The following is a 25,568-nucleotide window of genomic DNA, read 5'->3' as shown; positions in this document are numbered from 1 at the left end:
CCAAGAAAGCAATTCAGAATGAGCATGTTCAGAATAAAGATCAGTTAGCAAAATATGATGTGAATGCTTATTAGATGACAATTAAGTTAATATACACATGCGTTTTACCATTAGCTTTTGGTAAAACTATAGCTTTAGAAATACATTTTATACATATATATGTAATATATATACATATATATATAAATGGTAATTATGCTTTCATAAATTCAAGTAGAATTTCATATAATCTCATTAAATTCCCCATGTCACCAAAGCTTATCCAATGAGAGGGTTACAGAGCAGAAAACACATATACTTTAACAAAGACAAGATATGCAGAGGGCTTGAGAAACAATCTGCTTATATAATAAGGCATCACTTTTCACCTGTCCAATTAGTAAACACTAATAAGTATTAATAATTTTTATAAGACTGTGTTACAAGCTAGTGGTAATATATGCCAATACAGCTCTGTAGAAAGCAGTCTGACAATGTCTGTGAAGTCAATTAACAGTTGATTGGTCAAGAAAGAACAGAAGCTTCTGAGTTTGTCAGAGCTGGGCTGAAATCCCACAACTGCTAATGTCTCGGTCTGGACCTTTGGTTCATTACTTATACTTCTTACTTGTAAGAAATGAGACTAATCATAGTATTTGTATCATACACTTGATGTATTCTCAGCTCTCTCAGGTAAATTGCTCAGCACATGGTTTAATTACTTATGCACTAGAATGAAATGTACTAAAGGTAGAGAATGGAGGGGAGCAGATTTTTCAGGTTCACAGAAAAGCTTGAAGGAATATATACAGATGTGAAAGTACACGACACCTTTGGGAAATGTTTGGAATATAAAATTCTTGAGAGCTGTAATGAAATATGGGGAAGAAAAGGCACTTCATTAATTCATCAACATTTAATGAGTACCTACTATATGTCAACCACTGTGCCAACTGCTACAGAAGCTAACATATATAAAGTGATTTCTGCCCTTGAGAACTTCATGGTTCAGGTGGGACATTCGGACACATAAATCAACTCAGAGTACAACAAGAAGTTCAATGTAGCTGAAGCATAAAATATTTATGAATTAAGCCAGGATAGATTATAAAATGTCTTTAATGTTAAGCTAAGGAATCTGGGACCAGGTAATGAACTATGAAATTTTGATAGTGTTCTGTGGGTTATGAGGAAGCAATAAAGGCTTTGCTGGAAGCCCTGAAATCATCCAATCCTGGGGTCAACATGGAGAAAAAAGTAAGTTCGCTATAACTCAAAGGTAGGGAGACTAACGCAAGGCAGCTTTTGTAAAAGTGCTGGCAACATATGACGGAGGCCTGCCCTCTGCCCAGGCAGTGTTTAGAAAGGGAAGTAAAGTGGTGCCTGGGTGGCTCAGTCGGTTAAGCAACCAACTCTTGACTTCAGCTCAGGTTATGATCTCACAGTAGGTGGGATCGAGTTCAATATCAGGCTCTGTGCTGATAGAACGGAGCCAGCTTGAGAGTCTCTCTTCCTCTCTCTCTGCCCCTCCCCCATTTGCATGTGTGCATTTTTTTCTCTCTCTCAAAATAAATAAATGTTCAGAAAGGGAAGTATAGCTGTAAGAGACATCAATCCTATCATTTTTGAGACAGAGAGACAGAGCAGGCATGGGGGAGGGGCAGACAGAGAGAGAGACGTACACAATCTGAAGCAGGCTCCAGATTTGGAGCTGTCAGCACAGAGCTTGACTTGGGGCTCGAACTCACAAACCATGAAATCATGACCTGAGCTGAAGTTGGATGCTTAACCAACTGAGCTACCCAGGATCCCCAGACATCAATCTTATCAAACTCAATGTGGCCAAAGGAAAGATCTGAAAACTAACAGAGAAATGACTGTATCTTCAGCAAGATAATGGCATGGAGGGAAAAAGGAAGATGGTTTCTAATTAAAAGAGCCGTAACAACTAAACATATGGATACGGCTGGATTCTGATTCTAACCAAATGTATGAGGACATTTAGGGAAATCTGAATATGGCAGATACTGGATGGTATTGATCAATAATGATGGAAGCTACAGATGAATAATGATCTTATATTTTGAGATGCATAGTGAAGAATTTAGGATCATGATATCTGATATTTGCTTTGAAGTACTTCAGGAAAAAAAGGGACAGATGAAGCAACTGTGGCAATATGTTCATAAACATTAAATCTGGTGGAGGATGTATACAAATTTTATATTTGTATTCAACTTTTATATCTGAAAATTCTTATAATAAAACATGTTTTTAAATGAACTCTATTTTTAGACATTTTTGTTTGATGTACTTAACAGACTTTTACATGAAGAACAACTGGCAGCTAGAAGTTCAGGCCTTGAGAGAATGTGGATTTGGGAACATCTGTGCAGTGGTGATAGCTGAAGCTCTGGGGGTGGAAAGAGTCACCCAGGGAGACAGGGTAGAGCTACAGGAACTACTGACTGAGCACCTAGGGGAAGGCCTCTGTTTTAGGGGCAGGTAGAGAGAGAAATGAAATCAAAAGGGAGTTAGCAATGTTGTGAGAGAAGGGAGAGCAAAACCAAGAGGGCGAGAGAGGTCAAGAGCAAAGAGAACTGCAAGGAAGAACACTATGAGACGGAAACTAGAGTGCAGTGAGATAAGGAGGTTGGGGATCAGAGGCAGTGGACACAGGGTTTCTTTATGGGAAATTTTGCAGTAAGATGAAGCATAGCTGGATGGCTGCTTACGGGGAAGCACAACTGAGAAGGGGCTAAAAAAGGATGATCAGAGAAGAATATTACAAAAGAAATGACAACTTTGGGGAAATTAAAATTAAACCCAAAAAACATTTCTCTAAATCTAACTCCCCTTATAGTTTGAAGCATCTAGTTTATCACTGGAAAAACCTGTCTTTTATTGTTAGCCTGTCCTAAAATTTGTTAGTTGTACTTTCTCAATCAGCAATATATAATAAGTTCCTTAAGGATTATGTCTCATGCCCCATCTGTATTTCCTACATGGTAGATGCTAACTAGGTATTTAATTAATGTGGGGGGGGGGGCGCAGCTGGAGACTAAAGACTAGTTCTAAGGGCAGAGGAAGGTTGAAGAACTCTGGTCCTAGGTCCTCTTTTAGCCTTATGGCTCTGAAGTACCAAAATATTCTGGAAAATGGATTGCTGAAATTGAACACTTCCTTTACAGCTTTCCTGTACAGACTTTTTGACAGACATCAGTATTTCCCACCATTTATTATGCTGCAGTGCTAAAAGTCCACCTCGATAGGCATCAGCACTTCCCACTGTTGGATAGGTCCTAGGTGCCAAGTTCGTAATTTATAATGTGAATACCAAAAAGGAGTTTGCAGTGTTACAGGACACAGAAGGTCTTAACATAAAACCCACTGCCAAAAATTTAAATGTGGAGCCAGGGGACTGTCATCTGAAAGTCCTGATTGAAAGGGTAAAAGAAACCTAACCTAACCATCGTATTTCTAATTGACTTCCTGTTCATTATGAGCGTAAAATTAAAAAGTAACAACACAGGGCGCCTGGGTGGCACAGTCGGTTAGGCGTCCGACTTCGGCCAGGTCACGATCTCGCGGTCCGGGAGTTTGAGCCCCGCGTCAGGCTCTGGGCTGATGGCTCGGAGCCTGGAGCCTGTTTCCGATTCTGTGTCTCCCTCTCTCTCTCTGCCCCTCCCCCGTTCATGCTCTGTCTCTCTCTGTCCCAAAAATAAATAAAAAACGTAAAAAAAAAAAAAAAAAAAAAGTAACAACACAATTTCAGAAAGTCTACTCTCTTCTTTTTTGCCTTCTTAAATACCAAATGCAAATTACACTTTGTAGTTATCTTTTGTGTAATTTCAAAGAACCAGAATGACCATTCAAAACCGAGGTTTTTTTCTGGATGTGAGATACCTTGCATATTTTATATAAGGAATCTTGTCCATCTCCTCCTGTGTCCTTAAAATAGTCATGGGCTGGGAATGTCCGGTTAATATCCCGGGTGATGGCACTGTCCTGGGGAGACTCCTGTGGAAACATTAGGAAAAAGGTTTAGTAATCAATCATGTACGTACTTGTGTGAGTTTATATAACAAGGTCTTCTCATTTACATGCTTTAAAATACTGCAGGGACATACATACACATATGCATGCCCAGAGTTACTACATCTTCAGGCACCAACTGTTCAAGCAAAAGCAAAATAAAATATTAAGAAAAACAATATGGAAGAAAAGCAACCTGCTTACTGTATATACCTCAAGTATACTCCATTTCTGTTGCAAGGAAGTACAGCTGCTGACCTTTCTATTGCAAGAGAGAAAATGTAATCAAAATGGACTTCCTATAGGAAAATATTCAAGCTAATCTCAAAAGGAGGTAAAATGCTCCCACTAGAAAAACTGGGTACAAAAACTGCTGCTTTAAATGATCCTTTGGCATGAAGCCCATGTGCCAGGTTCTCAAAAGGAAAAGAGAAGTCCCTTAATTGGGGTTTATCCTAAGGGCAAATGGCATAAAAATGCACCCAAGAGTCTACTCAATAGGAAACTAGACCAGCAAATGTCAAGGGATTCAAGTAGGCTATGGGAAAATATCCTTTCTTTTGCCAGTGGAGAAAACTAAATATATGTCAATAATATCAGCAAACTTTCATACCACATAGCAAGTATCCAGGTATTTCTAATAAATTCCCCTTGTTAAATTTTATTTGCTCACAGGCTAAAGAACTACAGCTGAGAAACATGACCTTCTATTTTAACAATGCATTGTTTTCATAAGACAATAGACTTGCTTCTCGTTGGTGAGACTACATCATATTCAGCATACCATCCAAGAGCCTGATACTCCTGTTTCAAGATGAAAAATCAAAGTGATATTCTTCTCTTGTCCAGTAATTTCTCCAGTCTTTTAGGTAATCATGTTCCTAGGGCCATAAGTATTTTACAGTTGTGGGATTTGAACTTTACATTTTAAAATTTTATTGAACAAGTTTGACATGTAACACTGTACAAATTTAAGGTGTACAGTGTGTTACTCTGATACATTTATATACTGTAATATGATTGCCATTGTATCCATATTTATTACATTACATAATATATTCATTATACTGTTCATCAGGTCTCAATGGTTTATTTACTACTCAGTACAAGTTTGTACACTACCATTCTTATGCCCCCAAACTCCATCGACTAACTTTAAAGCCTATGCTCTTTTTTTTAACAAGTAAACTATTTAAACTTTCAAAGACATTGCCAAACTGCTTTTCTAAAGAGCTTTACTGGTATACTACTAGTTTTTAATATGTCATTAGCAGTTAAGGCAACTCAGAACCATGCTGCTCCCTGACAAAAGGACAAAACCCAAGGTGAGACCTGAGACTACAGTAGTTCTTGTCTAGTGGCAGCTTCCAGGCTGCAGCACACAGAGAGCAACCTGACACAGAGCTGGGTGGGGAGTGTCTCCCTGAGTTGAATAAAAAGAATATGGAGAAGGCAAAGTAGCTAGAGTTTGTAGATCAGTCTACTGGATAGGAAAAGCTGAAAAGAAAGAGATCTGCAGAGCTATCTAGAGTCATGAATCATGAAATAAAAAGTGATAAACTGGACTTCATCAAAACTTTAAAGCTGTACTATTCAAAAAAGGCCACTGTTAAGAACCTGAAAATGTAAACCTGACCAGGACAAAATGCCTATAAAATCTGATAATGGTGTTGTATCCAGAATATAAAACTTTGAAAAAAGATAAAGAGGCAAAAACAACTGGTTTTAAAAAGGGGGAATGGTGGGCACCTGGGTGGCTCAGTTGAGGTTAACCATCCAGCTCTTGATGTCACGGTTCTTTGTGAGCTTGAACCCTATATCGGGCTCTGTACTATCAGTGCAAAGCCTGCCTGGGATTCTCTCTCTCCCTGTCTCTCTCTTTGCCCCTGCCTTGCTCGTGTGTTCTATCTTCTCTCAAAATAAATAAACGTAAAAAAAATAAATAAATAAAAACGGGGTACGGTGGTATAAGATTGAAGAGATACTTCACAAAAGAAGGCATACACATGGTGAATAAGCACGTGACAAAACTTCAGCATCACTCATCATTAGAACAATATAGACTGAAACTACAATGAGATCCTACTACATACCTACTAAATGCTAAAATTAAAAAGAACCAAGATACCAAGTACTGGCAAAGGGTGTGAAACAACCGGAACTCCCAAAATTTGCTGGTGGGAATGCAAAATGGTACAAATATTTTATTTTTTTTTTATTTTTAATTTTTTTTTAATTTTTTTTTTCAACGTTTTTTATTTATTTTGGGACAGAGAGAGACAGAGCATGAATGGGGGAGGGGCAGAGAGAGAGGGAGACACAGAATCGGAAACAGGCTCCAGGCTCCGAGCCATCAGCCCAGAGCCTGACGCGGGGCTCGAACTCACGGACCGCGAGATCGTGACCTGGCTGAAGTCGGACACTTAACCGACTGCGCCACCCAGGCGCCCCGGTACAAATATTTTAGAAACAGTCTGGAGGGTCATATAAAGTTAAACATAGACTTCCCATTTAATTCAGTGATTCTACTCCTAGGTACTTCTCCAAGAGAGATGAAAATATGAATACATGCAAAGACTTGACCTTGAATGTTCATGGCAACTTTATTCATATTAGCCCAAACTGGAAACAATACAAATGTGCTCCAATGGGTAAATGGATAAATTGTGGTACAATCCAGATAGTGGAATACTACTCAGGAAAACAAAACAAAACAAAAAACCCATACGTGCAACATGAATGGATCGTCAAAATCATTTTGTAACTGAGAGGAGCCAGACACAAAAGATTATTTTCCATTAATTCCAAGTGTATGAAATTCTAAAAAAAGGTAAAATTGTACATTATAGAAAGTAGATCAGTGTTTTGAAGAGGCTAGAGTTAAAAGGACAAAGCTGATTATTAAGAGACATGAAAGAACTTTTGGAAGTTTGAATATGGAAATATTACCCATTACATCTATGGTGGTAGTTAAAATGTATTTAATCATTCACTTAAAATTTGGGTATTTTACTGTGTATAAATTACAAGGTTGATTTTAAATGGAAAAATAAAAAAGGACACCCACACAAATGAAAGAGACCCAAGATGGTTCAAGCTCTTCAGATTAAGAAGAATCCTACTTTAGGTAAATATACAGCTAAATGATAAAAATGATGTAAATCCATATTAACCTAAAGATCTTAAAACAGGGGTATAGCTTAGAGGCACACATAGCCGAGTTTGAAGGTTGGCTCAGTTTCTTAGATGAACAACTTCTATCAGTGTCTGACATGTATACAGAAAAGACTTGATAAAAGTGAAAGGAAGCAATCTCTACTGCTGAGTGCTGGGGCTCTCCTCTGAACCCACACATGTACACTCACCAGTGATATGTGAAACACACACACACACACACACACACACACACACACACACGGTACCTAAAATACATATTTTTATTTTTGTGTATCTTATCCCCCCTATAAAACTATTCACATAGGTATAGAGATTGTGATTTGGTTTTAAATTTTCCACAGAGATTAGCATAATGCAGGGCATACAGTCAGTCAAAGCTTGATAAATATACCTAATAATTTCCACACTCTTCTTTTTAAAAAAATTTTTTTAAATATTTTTGAGAGAGCGAGAGAGTGCACAAGCAGGGGAGGAGCAGAGAGACACAGAATCTGAAGCAGGCGTCAGGCTCCTCAGCACAGAGCCTGACGTGGGCCTTGAACTCACAAACCATGAGACCATGACCGGAGCCAAAGTTGGACGCTTCACAGACTCAGCCACCCAGGAGCCCTAAGTCCAAACTCTCCTTTAGGACTGAGCAATGGCAACACTCATGTGGTCTACAGCCCTACCTAAACCAGGATCTCTAATGCTTAGTGTTTAATTCAAGATCCATGTGAATGAGGAACAAACTAAGTCAGGAAAGAACCTTACTAACTGGATAATTTCAAAGACATTCCAACTAAACATCTGAAAAAAACCAAGAATGCCAAAATGATTGGTTCCTTTGTAACTTCCTTGTGTAAAAGGCAGGCAAGAGAAAATAGCAGTCATGAAAAGTAAAACAGAATGAAGACTTTGAATCTTTTAGTCCAAAATGCAAAATAAGTTGAATCATCCTACAATTATTAGGAGAAATGAGAAGGAAAGGGGGTCTAGATCAGAAATAAAAGCTATATTATAGTGGATTAAGGATTTTTTTTTTCAGCCTAGGATATATGAAGTCTCTTGAACTCAGTTTTAATTTTACCAAACTCACGCAATGTGAAACAGCAATGCAGAGAGAACCATAGGCAGATAGGGAATTAAGAAATCTTTACCGTTAATAAGTCTCTATCTCATGAATAGCTCAAATAAGCAACAAAGGACTGACTATAAACAGTCTCAGTCTCAGTTCTAAAACTGCAGCATGACAGAAACTTACCTTACCTCTAGCATCACCAAGAGAAAAAAAAAGCAATAAACTGGATTTAATTAAAATTTTCTTATAAAATATGCCATTAACATCCAAACTGGCAAGGAGGAATTAACACTTTTACTATTTGCAGATGACATGATTTTATATATAGAAAAATCCCAAAGATTCCAGCAAAAAACTACTAGAACTGATAAGTGAATTCAGTAAAGTTTCAGGACACAAATATCAATGTACAGAGATTTGTTGCACTTCTACGCACTAATAATGAAGCAGCAGAAAGAGAAATTAAGAAAACAGTCCCGTTAACATTGCACCAAAAATAATAAAATACCTATAAAACAGTGATGAAAGAAACTGAAGATGACACAAAGAAACAGGGTGCCAGGGTGGCTTAGTCAGTTGAGCATCTGACTCTTGGTTTCGGCTCAGGTCATGATCTCGTGGTTTGTGGGATTGAGCCCTGTGTCCCAAGCCCCTGCTTGGGATTCTCTCCCTCCCTCTCTCTCTGCCTCTCCCCAGCTTGCATGCACGCTCTCTCTCAAGATGAATAAATAAACTTAAAAAAGAAATGAAAGACATCCCATGCTCATGGACTGGAAGAACAAATTGTAAAAATGTCTATACTGCCCAAATCAATCTGCAGGCTTAATGCAATCCCTATCAAAATACCAACAGCACTTTCAACAGAACTAGAACAAATAATCTTAAAGCTTGTATGAAACCACAAAAGACCCCAAATAGCCAAGGCAATCTTGAAAAAGAAAACAAAACTAGAGGTATCGCATTTCTAGACTTCAAATTATACCACAAAGCTGTAATCATTGAGACAGTATGGTACTGGCACATAAACAGACACATAGATCAATGGAACAAAATGAAAATCCAGAAATAAACCCATAACTATATGGTCAATTAATCCTTGACAAAGGAGGAATGTACATACAATGGGAAAAAGACTGTCTCCTCTTCAAAAAATGGTATTGGGAAAACTGGAGAGCAATATGCAAAAGAATGAATCTAGACCACTTTCTTATACCATATACAAAAATAAACTCAAAATAGATCAAGGACCTAAATATGAGACCTGAAACAATAAAAATCCTAGAAGAAAGCACAGGCAGTAATTTCTCTGATACTGGCCATAGCAACATTTTTCTAGGTATGTCTCCCAAGGCAAGGGAAATAAAAGCAAAAATAAACTATTGGGACTACACCAAAATAAAATCCTTTTGCACAGTGAAGGAAACAATCAACAAAACAAAAGACAACCTACTGAATGGGAGAAGATATTTGTAAATAACATATCCAATAAAGGGTTAATATCCAAATATATAAAGTACTGATACGTCAGAGAAAGACAAATATATGATTTTGGAATTTAAGAAACAAAACAGATAAATACAGAGAGGGAGGTAAACCGTAAGAGACTCTTAAATACAGAGAACAAACTGAGGGTTGCTGGAGGGGTATTGGGTGGGGGGATGGGCTACATTGGTGACAGACATTAAGAAGGGCACCTGTTGGGGCACCTGGGTAGCTCAGTCGGTTGAGCGTCCTTTAGTTCAGGTCACAATCTCACAGCTTGTGAGTTTGAGCCCTGCATCGGTCTCTGTGCTGACAGCTTGGAGCCTGGAGCCTGCTTCAGATTCTGTGTCTCCCTCTCTCTCCCCTTAACCCACTAGCATTCTGTCTCTGTCTCTCTCAAAAATAAATAAACATTAAAAAAAACAAAAAAAGAAGGGCACTTGTTGGGAAAAGCACTGGGTATTATATGGAAGTGATGAATCACTAAATTCTCCTGAATTATGACACTATATGTTAATTTGGATTTAAATAAATACATACATAAATAAAAGAACTGATATGACTCAACACTCAAAAAAATGAATAAAAAATTAAAAATGGGCAGGAGACACCTGGGTGGCTCAGTGAGTTGAGCATCTGGCTTTAGTACAGGTCACAATCTTACGGTGAGTCTAAGCCCCACACTGGGCTTGCTGCTGGTCAGCACAGGGCCCACTTCAGATCCTCTGTCCTTCTCTCTCTGCCCTTCCCCTGCTTGCTGTCTCTCTCTCTCTCTCTCTCTCTCTCTCTCTCTCTCTCTCTCTCTCTCTCAAAAATAAACAAACATTAAAAAAAAATGGGCAGGGGCCCCTGAGTGGCTCAGTCGGTTAAGCATCTGACTTCGGCTCAGGTCATGATCTCACGGTTCATGAGTTTGAGACCCACGTCGGGCTCTGTGTGACAGCTCAGTGCCCCTGAGTGGCTCAGTCGGTTAAGCATCTGATTTCGGTTCAGGTCATGATCTCACGGTTCATGAGTTTGAGACCCACATCAGGCTCTGTGTGACAGCTCAGAGCCTGGAGCCTGCTTCGGATTCTGTGTGTGTGTCTCTCTCTCTACCCCTCCCTCTCTCAAAAATGAATCAACATTTTAAAAATGTTTAAAAAAAATGGGCAGGAGACATGAACAGACGTTTCTCCAAAGAAGACATACAGTTGGCTAACAGACATGTGAAAAGATGCTCATCATCAGGGAAATGCAAATCAAAACTACAATGAGAGTGGTGCCTGGATGGCTTAGTCAGAAAAGCATGTGACTCTTGATCTTGGGGGTCATGAGATCGAGCCCCACGTTGGATACAGAGATTACTTAAATAAATACATTTTTTTAAACAAACCCAAAACTACAATGAGGTATGACCACATACTTGTCAGAATGGCTAAAATTTAAAAATTTAAAAAAAGGACGCCTGGGTGGCTCAGTTGGTTAAGTGTCTGACTTTGGCTCAGGTCATGATCTCATTGTTCATGGGGGTGAGCCCCACATTGGGCCCTGTGCTGACAGCTTGGAGCCTGGAGCTTGCTTCAGTCTTGTGTCTCCTTCTCTCGCTGCCTCTCTCCTGCTCATGCTCTGTCTCTCAAAATAAATAAACATTAAAAAAAAAAAAAGATGGAGATAAAATAGTAGCTACTTTCAGTATGAATTCATGCAAAGCACCAAGACATTGCCTGGCATATAGGCATAATAAAAAAATAATTTTTTTTTTTAAATACAAGAAACAACTGTTGGCGAGGATGTGGAGAAAAAGGAACCCTTGTGCACTATTGGTGGGAATGCAAACTGGTGCAGGCACTGTGGAAAACAACAGTTAAAAATAGAACTACTCAGGGTACCTGGATGGCTCAGTCGGTTAAGTATCTGACTCTTGATTTCAGCTCAGGTCATGATCTCATGGTTGTAGGATCAAGCCCCGTGTTGGGCTCTGTGCTGGGTGTGAAGCCTGCTTGGGATTCTCTCTTTCCCTTTCTCTCTCTCTCAAAATAAATAAATAAACATTAAAAAAAAACAGAATTACCCTACCATCCAGAAATCACACTACTAGGCATTTACCCCCCCACCCCTCGATTACAAGAACACTAATTCAAAGGGATACATGCACTCCTATGTGTACTGCAGCATTATCTACAATAGTCAAATAATGGAAGCAGCCCAAGGGTCTATCAACAGATGAATGGATCAAGAAGGTATGGTATATATATATATATATATATATATATATATATATATATATGGTGAACACGTGTGCGTGCGCACACACATGCACACACACACACACACACACACACACACACACACACACACAAACACAGAGGAATATTATTCAGCCATAAAAAAGAATGAAATCTTGACATTTGCAACAACATGGATGGAGCTAGAGTATAATGTTAGGCAAAATAAGTCAGAGAAAGACAAATACCATAAGATTTTACTCATATGTGGAATTTAAGAAACAAAATAAACAAGCAAAGGATAACCAAAGAGAGACAAGCCAAGAAACAGACTAACTACAGAGAACAAACTGATGGTGACCAGAGGGGAGGTCGGAGGGGCAGATGGGTGAAATAGGTGATGGAGATTAAGAGTACACTTATCATGATGGGCATTGAGTAATGTAAAGAATTGTTGGATTACTATATTGTACACTTGAAACTAATACACTGTGTGTTAACCACACTGAAATTGAAATAAAAACTTAATCTAAAAAGAATACAATACAACACGCCAATTAAAAAAGAAATAGGCAAGCAGTACATATATGTGAAAAAAACTAGAATACATCTAGAATGCAAAAGGACAACCTAATAAAACTGACAAAAATTTGAACAGGCACTTCATAAAAGAAAGTATATAAATGGCAAATAAGAAAATGAAAAGGTTAAGACCACAATGAGATAGCCACCCAAAATGTGCCAAAAGAGAATATGTAGTGATAAGAAGGGCTACTTTCTGGAACACTCTGAGACAAGTAATTTAATCAATAAGGATTTGGAAAATCAGAATTATAATTCCAAAGTATTAAAGAAAGATTAACCAAAGCAGTATTAATGCAGTTTCTGGAAGATTTTGGGACTTGAAAGAAAAAAAGGAGACTGAAAACACTAAAATAATGAGTAAGATGAATTTCACATTGACAAAGCTTTCCAGATATGATGAACAGACATGATATTGACCTATATTTGGAATGAGCTACAAATTTTTCTAAAAGAATTTGTCAATTCTATTCTTGAATTATGTCTCTACTTCTAAAGAGAATTCTTTTAAAGAAAATGTTAGATGAATTTACTCCAAGGAATTCTATGAAACAACAATGAAAGTTCCGAAACATTCTGAGAATGACAGACTGTGGCTTAACACAGCATGAAGGTTAAATAAATTAAATGAAGAGGGGTGCCTGGGTGGCTCAGTCGGTTAAGCCTCTGACTTCGGCTCAGGTGGTATCATGGTTTACGGGTTCGAGGCCCGCATCGGGCTCTGTGCGGACAGCTCAGAGCCTGGAGACTCCTTTGGATTCTGTGTCTCCCCCTCTCTCTGCCCCTCCTCCCTCATGCTCTGTGTCTCTCTCCTTCAAAAAAATAAATAAATAAACAAACAAACATAAAAAAATTAATTAAATGAAGAATTGAGAGGGACACGGAAAACTTCAAAATACACTATGCCAGTTACTTTAGTCATAGATTGGTGATAAAGGTAACTTGAAGACACAGTTATCAGAGAGCTATGGTTTGGAAATTCAAATGCACACAGGAAAGGAAAGTAACACAAAACTAAAAATATACTATAATTGATCAGTTCTCATCAATCTGGCTTCCTTCACCCATTGACCATGGGAGTCATCAGAGAATTAAGGGGTAAAATGCCCTTTACAGAAAGTAAATCTGAAAATTCACATGCTGAATTTGAAGTCTTCAAGAATGATAACCACTTACTTAAAATATCTAGTCAACCACTTACTTAAAATATCTAGTCTTAGAGGAGATATGCTGAAAAATTTGGGAATACATCCATCTGAGTTGCCAGAAGCCAAGCTGTACAAAAATGATAAAGAAATTCTAACCTAATGACAAATTTAGTAAGCTCCTGTCAGAATCATTAACTTTGAAGAGATTCTGAAAACAAATCACAGTAATATTATAGATGACTTCTTCCTAAGAGAACACAGCAAAGGGCTGCAAAACAGCCAAACCCAAGGGCTTATAACATTAAGGTTTACGTAATGCACAGTGCTTTTACTTCTAAGGAGTTAAGACAGATGTAGCGGAAACAAGGAACTTTTTGGTGCAATACATATTGGGTAATACTACGCATGGCTAAACTGATGAAGTTTAACCAAATACACCTGAAGTTAACCAAATATAAATATTTACAGAGAATAAGATATTACAAGGGTACGTAAGACAATCATGCTGAGATATAAACCTTAAAAGAACAGGGAATGGCAAAACGACTATCAGTTGAGATGTGTCCTGAAAATTATCAAAGCTATGGCAGAGATGGGTTTTTTTTCCCCCATCAACTGGTTTTGTTTCCACCACTTCATCCTATGAAAAACAGCTTTAATATCCAGACGAAAACTAAAGCATCATATGATTATGCAGTCTTAACATCTTGCAAACTTTTTTTGTTAACAGCCAGACAGCAAATAATTTTGGCCTTTTGGGTCATCTGGTGTTAAATTTATCCTTTGTAGAGTAAAAGTAGCCATAGATAATACGTAAATAAGCACGCATTTCTGCATTCTAATAACACTTTATTTACAAAAACAAGAAGCATGCTGGATCTGCCTCCCAAGCCACAGTTTGCCAAGGCCTTCTCTAAATATATATACTACAGTAATTTTTCATGGGCAATATGAACAGAGAGAAGACTTTTTTTTTTTTAATGTTTATTTTATTTTTGAGAGAAAGAGAGCATGAGCAGGATAGGGGCAGAGAGAGAGGGAGACACAGAATTGGAAGCAGGCTCCAGGCTCTGAACTGTCAGCACAGAGCCCGATGTGGGACTCGAACCCACGGACTGTGAGATCATGACCTGAGCTGAAGTCGGACACTTAACCGGCTGAGCCACCCAGGCGCCTCCAGAGAGAAGACTTTTGTAGTGATTTTAAATATTTTGTAGTGATATTAAATATACTGTTGATTAATTTCATGTTTTACAGACATTCTGTCACAAACGAGTTGCAATAACTTGAAATGTATATCCCTTTGAACACATGCGCTTTTTCAAGTTATAATCAACATTAAAAATGTTTGCTGCCTTCTCCAAAAGTCTGTATGCTTCTGTATCCCCAGAGTAGTAAAGGTTTAAATGAAATCCTGTAATTATAGTGACATACTGTTTCTTACATTTCAATCAGCAATACCAACAATATGTACAGGTCAGAAATCATAAACATATGCACTGAAACATTCCAGACTGGCTAAAATAAAAAGACAATACTAAATGTTGGTAAGGATATGAAACAATTGGAACTCTCAAATGTTGCGAAGGAGGTGTAAAATGACCCAACCACTTTGGTGAATTATGCAGCTGTTACTTGTAAAGTTAAACACACATCTACCCAGATCCAGCAATTCTCCTCCTCAGTATTACACAGGAGAACCAAAAATATACATCCAAGGAAAAAAAAGTCCAAGAATGTTCATAATAACCCCAAATATCCATCAATAGAAAAAGACAAAAAATATGGTATAATCATATAATGGAATACAATGCACACTGCTGGAAATAGTTTCGTTAAAAATTGTACTCTAGGAGCACCTGGGTAGCTCAGTTGGTTATGCATCTGACTTTGGGTCAGTTCATGATCTCACAGCTGGTGAGTTCGAGCCCCATGTCAGGCTCTGTGCAGACAGCTCGGAGCCTTGAGCCTGCTTTGGATTCTGTCTCCCTCTCTCTCTGCCCCTCCCCTTCTCGCACTCTGTATCTCTCTCTTAAAAATAAACATTAAAAAATTTTTAAAAAAAATTATACCCTAAAATTTTGGCACTTTTTAAATGTTTATTTATTTTGGGAAAGAGAGAGAGGGAAGCGAGAATCCCAAGTAGGCACCATGCTGTCAATGCAGAGCCTGACACGGGGCTCAAACTGACCAACTGTGAGATCATGACCTGAACAGAAATCGAGAGTCAGATGCTTAACCAACTGAGCCACCCAGGTACCCCTAATATTTCGGCTCTTTTAAAATGTATTCACTAAACAAATACCAAGAATTAACACTTCATACTAAAATCTAAATCTCTTTTAGTTCCCCTCTTCACTGTTGTCAAATGGGACTGTTGCCCAAACACAACCCAAAATGAACAATACACCTTACTGCATTTTAAAAGGAAAAACCTAACTTTTTGTTTTCTTATTTTTATAAAACATTTTTTGCTGCCTTATAATGGGAGGAAATAAGAAAAATGAAAGATAATTTCATAACTCAGATATAACTGTAACTAATGTTTGGTGGAGGTATTTGCCTAACTTTTTATGTAATTGTTTTTATAAAAGTTTACACTGTTTTGAAAATTAATTTTTACTAACTGCAAAATGTTATGATCATCCTTTCACGTCTGCCATTTTTTACTGTACAATGATCTGTCACGTGGCTATGCTACAATTACGCTAAATCTCTGCCTTTGGAATATTCAGGCTGTTCTACTTCTTCTGCTATCTACAAGGCCGTAAAGTAGAGCCACGATTCCTAAAGGAAAAACAGTTTCCACAGTCACTTTGTTCCCCACAAGATCCAGTTTAACCCATGTTTTAGAGTGTGAATTATACTGCCAATTTGTTCTCCAGAAAAGCGTACCAATCAATGTACACACAACATTAATGAGTAGTGCCCTTACAGTAAATACCCTGCTGTTTTAGAATAGTCTTTTATGTACTTGTCTTGTCCTCCCTCTAGTCTATGTATGACTAATAACTGCACCTAAAGCTGCAAAGAACTACAAATAAAGTTTACGGACTCTATCCCATACTAATTCGTATGCATTTTTTGCTGAACCCACATGGTGACTGATCAAAAGGCACTGTCGTACGCGTATTTCCTTACTCTGTCAGTTGATGAGAGGGCTTAGAAGCAGTAACATCAGGTAGCAGTGAGCACATCTACTGCCAGGATCTTGGTTTCTAACACCATTTACAAATAAAAGGAACCAAGACTCCTCAGAGAAATAGCTGATTCTAGGACTGGGGCAGGAAATATACAAGATGAACCTAGAACATCTAGAAGTGCCACAGCGTAAGGAAGTGCTTTCTCTGTACCCTGACCATGAAGAAAACAAATCCACAACAAGAGGAGTATGTCAAAGGGAAAGAAGAGCCAAATAAAAGAGTTCCCAATGGCCAAAGCTGGAACAATTTGAACAAAATAAATGAAAGTGGTACTGGATTACAATCTAAAGTATAAAATAAATACCCATGAGTCACCTACACTTATATAAATAAATGACTGAATAAATAAATGGGGGAAATGAGACAAATATCCTATGCAGAAGAATTCCCAGTAACTTATGCAGACATGCTGCCCTCTTACAGGAACCCCATTTCTGGTTTGGGCTAGGCATAGTTGACTTCCTTTGGAAGAATACAGTATGGAAAGGGGGAAAAAAGTGACTTAACAGTGAAGAAATCTGACAGATATGCCCTCAGCCAGATGATCCAAGGTCAACATCAACAGTGGGGAGTCATGTTGGTAGTCCCTACCCTTGGTAAGAGGTGATGAAATGGTACTTAACTTATGTGTTCTTCTTCCCCCAAACTCATAACCTTGTGAGAGAAACAGATAAATTCCAGTTGAGGGGCATTCTATAAAATACCTGACCAGTATTCCTTAAGATCATCAAAGTCATCAAAAACAAGCAAGTCTGAAACACTGTTACAGTCAAGAGGTGCCTAAGGAGATATGAGGACTAAATGTAATATACTATCCTGGATGGAACCTGCTACAGAAAAAGGACATTAGGTAAAAATTAAGGAAAACTAAATAAAGTGTAGATTTTGGTCAATATTAACCTATCAATATTGGTTGATTAACTGTAACAAAGATACCATACTAATGTTAAGATGCTAATGACAGAGGAAAGAGTGCAGGTTATATGGAAACATCCTGCACTATTTTCACAATGTTTCTATAAATCTAAAACCATTCTTTCTTTTTTTGAGAGAGTGCATGTGCATGCATGCAAGTGGGGAAGGGGCAGAGAGAGAGGGAGAGAGAATCCCAAGCAGGCTCTGTGGTGTCCACAAACCATGAGATCATGACCTGAGCTGAAATCAAGAACTGGTGCCTTAACTGAGGCATCCAGGTGCCCCTAAAACCATTCTTAAATATAAAATTTATTAAAAGAAAAAAATGGCATAATCTCCTTATACAACATGGAAACTCAGGCTCAGGCTTAGCAAGGTTAAGCTACCAAAGTTCACATACTAATAATGATCTGCATTTATTAGGCACTCAGTAAAAAGCCGAACTGAGTATGTGGAATAAAACTGGTGAAATGAACACTGTGGGTATAAATAAGCTCAACAGCAATCACAAGTAGACTCTGCTCATGTGACAGATTTACAGATGATTTCTCTCTTGGCCCCAACTCTTACTCCCTTTTAGTGTACAAAATATAAAGCAATGGTGACGATGTGTTACTTTCTTAAATATTTAAGGTTCTTCTAAAATAATTTCTACGGAAAAAAAAATCTAAGGAAATGATAATACTCATGTACTGTTTCTTTCTCTCCATCTAAGTTTGAAAGTCATCCATTAGTTCAAATCACAGTGGTACCACATTCTGTAATTTTTCTGGACAACTATTTTTGTACCTTACTGTGAGAATTGGCCCACTGGGTAACTTCTCAGGATTAACAAGGTACTGGGAACTGGCGGAAACCCTTTGAATACACACCCTTTGTAAACTCAAGTTGAAAAATAGAAAGCTAAGAATGGCAGGAAGAAAAAGAAAGTACCCAAACAAAGAAAATGTAGTGGAAGGCTGCCATGAGAAATAACCAACATAGGGAAGATTATTATTTCCAAAGTAGCTTGTTGCCTAAATAAAAAGTTAGATCTTCTTAGGACTAGCCTATAATGTTATAAATGATTTGTTAAAAGTCATCATGCAACACTTAAGAAAACAGAATAAAATGGAAACCACCCAAACCCCACTCAAATCTATTATATACCTTGTTCTATCTTTATGTTACACAGAAATTTTAAAAAAAAAAGTTGTTTTTGGTTATACTTTGCTCTTAAAAAGTCAGCTATAGCTTGTGAGAAGTGATTTTAAAGACTTAATTTTTAAAATCCCCTAGGATAAAAACCCCAAAGAAAACTGAAGTTGAAGGGGTGCTGTGTTTACAAGTGAATAAATGAGGACTGAAAACATCCTTGAGGTAAAATCATTCTCTCTTAGTTACACAAAACTCTCATCATTTGTAATTTCATTTCATATGTTCTGGAAACAGCAGAATTGCTTAAGTGAAAAAAATAAAGAGTAAGACTTTTATGCCTATGAAAACAGAGGTTTCTGTGTCTGGAAAAGACCAAGATGGTCCTACAAAAATCTGCAAAACCTGGAGATTTTATTTCAATTGATTATGTTATTTCTAAGCATTTCCGATTTGTTAGAGCCAAAAAAGGTGATTAAGGAAAACAGTAACAATTCTCTTGTCTCTTAAACAAATACAGTATCCCTCTTAAGGAATGCCTCACACAGGAATTCTGAAAAATAAAAAGAAGGTACGCATGATATTCTTAGAGATTTCTGAGATTTAACAAACAGACTCCCAGGTTACCATAAATTCTTTGACACTGCATGCAATGTTTTGTGTGTACTTTTCTAAGAAGATTGTTCACAGATTTTAAAGGATTCACTAGAATGTGAAGCTTCACAAGGGCAGAGATTTCTGTTTTGCTCACATGCCATCTACAACTCCTAGAAGAGTGTCCAACAAATGGTAGACACTCAGTAAGGTTCAGAACCACTTATTTCCTTTTGCCAAATTCACTTTTACAGACTTATAATTAAACAACAATAACAAGAGCTAAGATGGATCTGCTGTCATTGCTTTAAGAGCCTTATATGCAGACACATCATATAGACAGATCTGTCGTAACTTACTCTGACATGAGTTCCATTATTTTGAGGAAAGAAGTTAAATCATTTGGCTAGAAAGGGGAAGAGCTGGGACTGGAACCCAACTCTTTTGGCTTTTTAGCCCCACAGTATTAACCCAAATAAATATACTGGAAAACTGGAAGAAATTCCCTTATCAGTAGTGAGTGGCATTTACAGTTCTTAACATACGATACAAAGTTTTTGTCTTCTATCTACCTAAAACCAACATGACACAGACTTTGAAAATATGCTTTTTCTTTTTTTTAATTTTTTAAATGTTTATTCATTTATTTTGAGAGAGAGAGAGAGAGAGAGAGAGAGAGAGCTTCAGCAGGGGAGTGGCAGAGAGAAAGGAAGAGGGAAAATCCCAGGCAGGCTCTGCGCTGTCAGCACAGAGCCCGATGCCGGGCTCAAACTCACGAACTGTGAGATCATGACCTGAGCTGAAACCAAGAGTCAGACGTTTAACTGGCTGAGCCACCCAGGTGCCCCAATATGCTTTTTCTTTTTACTCATATGAAAGTGCTTCCTTGGATAAAGTCTGCTCAGTGTAAAAGAGACATAACTGAGGCCCTAGTAACATGAAGACAGAGAAATATATAATGCTCTTATATATAAAAACCAAGTAAAGAAAACCTCAACATGTGGCCCTTCAAGAAGTTATTCAAACAAAAGGCATTTTCCCTAAATGCTAGGTGGATTCCAACATGTATCTTAATCATAAGGCCTTTTACATCAGTGGTGGCTCTTTCCCATCAGACTTGAGATTTATGATGTTGGCATATTTCCAACCTTGGGAGAGAGGCCAAGGGACAAAATATGTATTTGGCAGATTTTCCTGTTTGGGACTTAGTGCCCTGTGGGGGATCTGCAATTTTAGACAGTACACAATTCAGAAATCCACTGTATATTACCAACATTATAACTTATCTTAACCAAATCAAATTATAAAGGAGATAAATCAGGTAGCAGAAAAACTGACACATAATATAAATGATGCAATAAGAGGGTTCTGTTCTTTTCTCTCTTCTTTTCACCTACGAATGACACTAACCAAAACACGGTAGAGCTCAGTATGAAATACCTTTGTTAATTATCTTTAAGAAAATCATTTCTCAGAGGCAAAATCCATTCGGGTTTCTTTGTTTTTGTTTCATTTAGGAAAGTGCTCTCCCACAATCAGATAACTATACCAACGCCCAATGCTACTAATCTTTCTTTACTCTCTTTTTCCCTTCCAATAAAGAAAACAACTTACTCTAAACCTACACAACAAAAAGACAACTATGTACTATGACAATGAACTGCCACAGAATCTTTATTATACAGAGCAGACTCAGAACGCGGGCTCTGGCAATGCCTGCCAAACAAGTGCTTCTAATTTTAATACATGCTTTAGCACTGGTCAGCTAAACAGTTATATACTTCTAACACTAACTCTATAGCATACAATGTGATAGAAAATTAGAGGACTTCAGAAAAGATAGTTTTAAATAAAATAATGCACTGCTATCACATTGTTTCAATCCAAATATGGCATTATAGTGCCATTCTAAAAATAAGTCTAAGTCCCATGTGATATGCAGTCTTTTAGCTATGTTCATTTCCTTTTAGGGCTCAAGTTTCCCACAGGAAAATTATTCAATGTTTGGCAAAACTGTCCCAAATCATATATAGATAAGGCATAAATGCTAACTACACTGTCAACCTTTCCCTGCTTTGTTATTGTTGATTCTTCTGCACAGTAATCCATCATGGAGAGGAAATACTCAAGAACTGTTACCTGACAAAAATGAACACAAAAAGTGTCATTTTGACTAAAAAGGTGGTAAGGGAGGTAATTTATGAGTCAGCTGAATTTGAAGTCACGGAATTATTATATACAAAGTCATGCTTCAAACACATGTTTCTGATAACTATGACGATTTCCAAATACTTATTTAAATTATATTATTTGTATTACCAAGTAAGACCATGTATCAAATGCCTTCTTAGTACAGCTTAATACAGATTGTATTGTTTGACTTATATTAACTGCTTAAAGACTTTGTAGAGCATTACATGCTAAGAATAAAATCTTCTCAAAATCACTCACTCATAGACACCACATATACACAAGATCAACACCCATTCCTCAAGCTATATTTTATATAACCAAATAAACAAATTATGATTTCTAAGAAAATATTTAGGAATATTTCATAATGCTTAACAAATACTCAGTTTTACTTTAAAGTTAGTTTCTTCTGGGCACACCCGGGTGGCTCAGTCAGTTAAGCATCCAACTCTTGGTTTCGGCTCAGGTCATGTTCTCCCTGTTCATGAGACCAAGCCCCGTGTTGGGTTCTAGGCTGATGACATGGAGCCTGCTCGGGATTCTCTCTCTCTCTCAAAATAAGTATACCTAAAAAAATAAAGTTAGTTTCTTTTGAAAATAACAAGTCTTAAGTCAGAGAATCAAGTATGCGTACTGAGTAGCAAAAATGTATAGCAATTATAAAATGGTTAGATATATTAAAATGATTTTACAACTCCATGGAGTTTCCAGTCTTGGGATAGTTAACACAATTAAAAGAGAATCTGTGTTTGAATGATACTGATCACAAACATCTCCATCTGTGAACTGCTGAACTACATTCAGAATTCTAGAAGAGGTCTGCATTTGTATAAATAGTCAGACTATATGTTCTGGATTTCAATATCTATTTTAGTTATATATTTTAATATGGCTTTCAGGCAAAAATGATGTTTCCTTGAGTCCTGATATAGAAGAAAAATGTTAATTTTTCCATTGAAGAATGAATATTAAGAAAAAATTATCAATAACTAAAATATTTAGATATTGAAAAGCTATCTTATTACATCATTAATGTACAAATTTGTAGCTACCTAGATCTTTTTCTATTAACCTAAAAACTTAAAACTTATCAGCACATAGGTATAATACCAACCAAAGTCTATTAGTACCTATGTAGTAATGCCTTTGTACATAGGTATTAAAAGCTCTCCTGGAATTAAATTTTTTAAATATTTTTCTATTTTATTATTTATATATATTGTTAAATGTTTATTTTTGAGAGACAGAACGTGAGCAGGGGAGGGGCAGAGAGAGAGGGAGACACAGAATTGGAAGCAGGCTCCAGGGTCTGAGCTGTCAGCACACAGTCAGACATGAGGCTTGAACCTGTGAACTGTGAGATCATGACCTGAGCTGAGCTGAAGTCAGACGCTCAACCGACTGAGCCACTTAGGTGCCCCTAAAATATTTTTCTATTTTAGAATTCTTGGGAGTCAGCACCTTTAAAAGATACTAGACAATGATCTTCAAAAAATTTTTTTAATGTTTACTTATTTTTGAGAGGGAGGGAGACAGTGCGCACAAGCTGGGGAAGTGCAGAGACCAAAGGACACAGGATCCGAAGCAGGCTCTGAGCTGCCAGTACAGAGCCCTACATGGGGCTTGGACTCACATACTGTGAGACCATAACTGAGCCGAAGTCGGACACTCAACCAACTGAGCCACTCAGGTGCCCCAATCATCAATTTTATTTAAGCAAAAACTTCACCCTCCAATCTCACTAAGCAATACAAATACTATAAATAGCCATGAAGGCTTTCTAGAACCACCCATGTCATGTATTTTCACTTGCCCTAACAAACATTTCTGAGGTGGCTGCCAGTGATCAAGGGAACTTACATACTAAGATTTTTCATAATTCTTTGTTTTAAAATTTTATTATTATTTTTTATTAAATAGGCTCCACAACCAATGTGGGGCTTAAACTCATAACCCTGAGATCAAGAGTTGCATGCTCTACTGAGTGAGCCAGCCAGGCACCCTCTAAGATTTTTCAAATCTTTTTTTTTTTCTTTAATGTTTATTTTTGAGAGTGCAAGCGGAGAAGGGGCAGAGAGAGAGAGAGAGGGAGACACAGATCCGAAACAGGCTCCAGGCTGTGAGCTGTCAGCAGAGAGCCCCACACAGGGCTCAAACCCACGAACTGCGAGATCAAGACTTGAGCCAAAGTCGGACGCTTAGCTGATTGAGCCACCTAGGTGCCCCTAAGATTTTTCAAATCTTAATCAGTTTGGTTGAAAGTACCAATGGAAAGACTATTTTTATTTTTTAATACACAGAAAATTCTGAACACTCATTTCCTTTTTTCCCAAACCTGTAACAACTCCCATTTTCTAAGTAGTTGACCAATGGTGAACAATCCTTTGGACTTTTTTTTGATGGCATGATAGAGTCTAAGGGAGGTAAAGACCGGGATTCTAGTCCCAGTTCTGCAACTAATGAACTGTGACCACCCTGGGTCTCCCTTTTCCCATCTATGAAAGGAGGGGTCTAGATTATGATGTCTATGGGGTCTTCCTACACCCTGTCACTTTAGGATTCCATATTATGTAATTAACCTAATCAAAAGTCTTACATCCACCTCCAATTCCTAAGTAAAATCAAATCCCTTAAGGCATTTATTCTAGACTACGTAGTTCCAATTTATCTTTCTGACCTGACTCTGCATTATACCTCAACTTGAAAGCTCTGGTTCATCCATGCTGCCCTATTCACAAGGAAGATAGCAGGACCTGCTAACATGTATCAAATGCTTATTGTGTGCCAAGAGCTTCAGAGGTATTAGCTCATTTAATCTTAATAGTTGAGGTAACAGGAACTAAAAGGGATTATGTACCTTGCCCTAGGTAACAGCTATTAAGTGGCAGGGCTAGAATTCAAACTCAAGTTGGCTTGCCTTTCAAACACATACTTTTAACCACTATATATTATATAGTTTCTATTCCTTAAGTGTATAAATAATCCCTCTTCATTCAGGCCTTTGAAGCTTAAAATATCCCTTGACATTATTTTATTCTTTTTCTAATAAAAATTATTTTCAAATTTCAATTAAAGGAACACCTCTTCACCCCTGCAGTCCCAAACTTCCTTTCTACCTCTAACCTTCTAAAGTTCTTTCTGTAAGCCTCAATGACCTGTTCCTTGATGAAGTCCATCTAAATACATTTACCTCAGTGTCCGAGAATTATACAGGAGTAATCTTCCTGCAGAACATACTATAAAAGCAAGACAAAGTACATAAAACATGAGTGCACTGATGGAATAAGCCATTATGGCAGTACTTGAGGGGTTTACAAACCCTGCAAGAAGGGTGGGCCGCTCCAAGCCACTCCACATTCACACAAGGCCTTTCCACTGAGAATATGCTATTTTACAGGAGGCCCTGGAGGCTACTGGGAGATTCTGACCTCTGTGTGACAAAGAAATAATAGCAGCAACCTTTTACTGAGTTTCTATGATGCCACCATGCACAATTCTATATACTTAAAACACGACAGTATCTAATTTTCACAGTAAGTCTAATGAAGGGCACAAACCCATTTTACAGAGTAGAAAACAAAGGGCCAGAGATTCCAAAATCCATCCTCTTTTCACTACTCTCCTCTTTATCCTGGGGGGTGGGGGGAGTATAAAGTAATCACAGTAATAATGTAAACAGCTTTACAGTATTATAACATGCATCTGACCTTAAACCAACTCCTAAATACTGGCATCATTACTCAAGTATGGGTATCCTCCTGAAGTTCAGACAAATTAAGATTACCTAATCAGTTGACAGAACTAGGATCTAAATTTTGTTTTAACTTCATTTCTAGTCCTCTGTAGGCTACAACACACA

General features: G+C 37.6%; 1 protein-coding gene across 3 annotated transcripts in view; it reads right to left on the bottom strand.

Annotated features, from left to right (window-relative positions):
• Positions 1-25,568, bottom strand: part of RABGAP1 (RAB GTPase activating protein 1) — a 179,555-nt gene that overhangs the window by 37,027 nt on the left and 116,960 nt on the right. For all 3 annotated transcript variants that reach the window (XR_015243042.1, XM_086683971.1, XM_025922349.2), the window contains exon 14: positions 3,886-3,999. Coding sequence is in view for 2 of the 3 variants with exons in the window: in XM_086683971.1 (XP_086540097.1) it covers positions 3,886-3,999 (114 nt within the window). In the remaining variant the exon portion in view is untranslated. The remainder of the gene's footprint in view (positions 1-3,885; positions 4,000-25,568) is intronic.

Source organism: Puma concolor, chromosome D4 (assembly GCF_028749965.1).
Source record: "Puma concolor isolate L17-30 chromosome D4, mPumCon1.1.hap2, whole genome shotgun sequence".
Lineage (NCBI taxonomy): Eukaryota > Metazoa > Chordata > Mammalia > Carnivora > Felidae > Puma > Puma concolor.
Note: the sequence above shows the minus strand (reverse complement) of the source record. Positions and strands in the feature narration are given on the sequence as shown.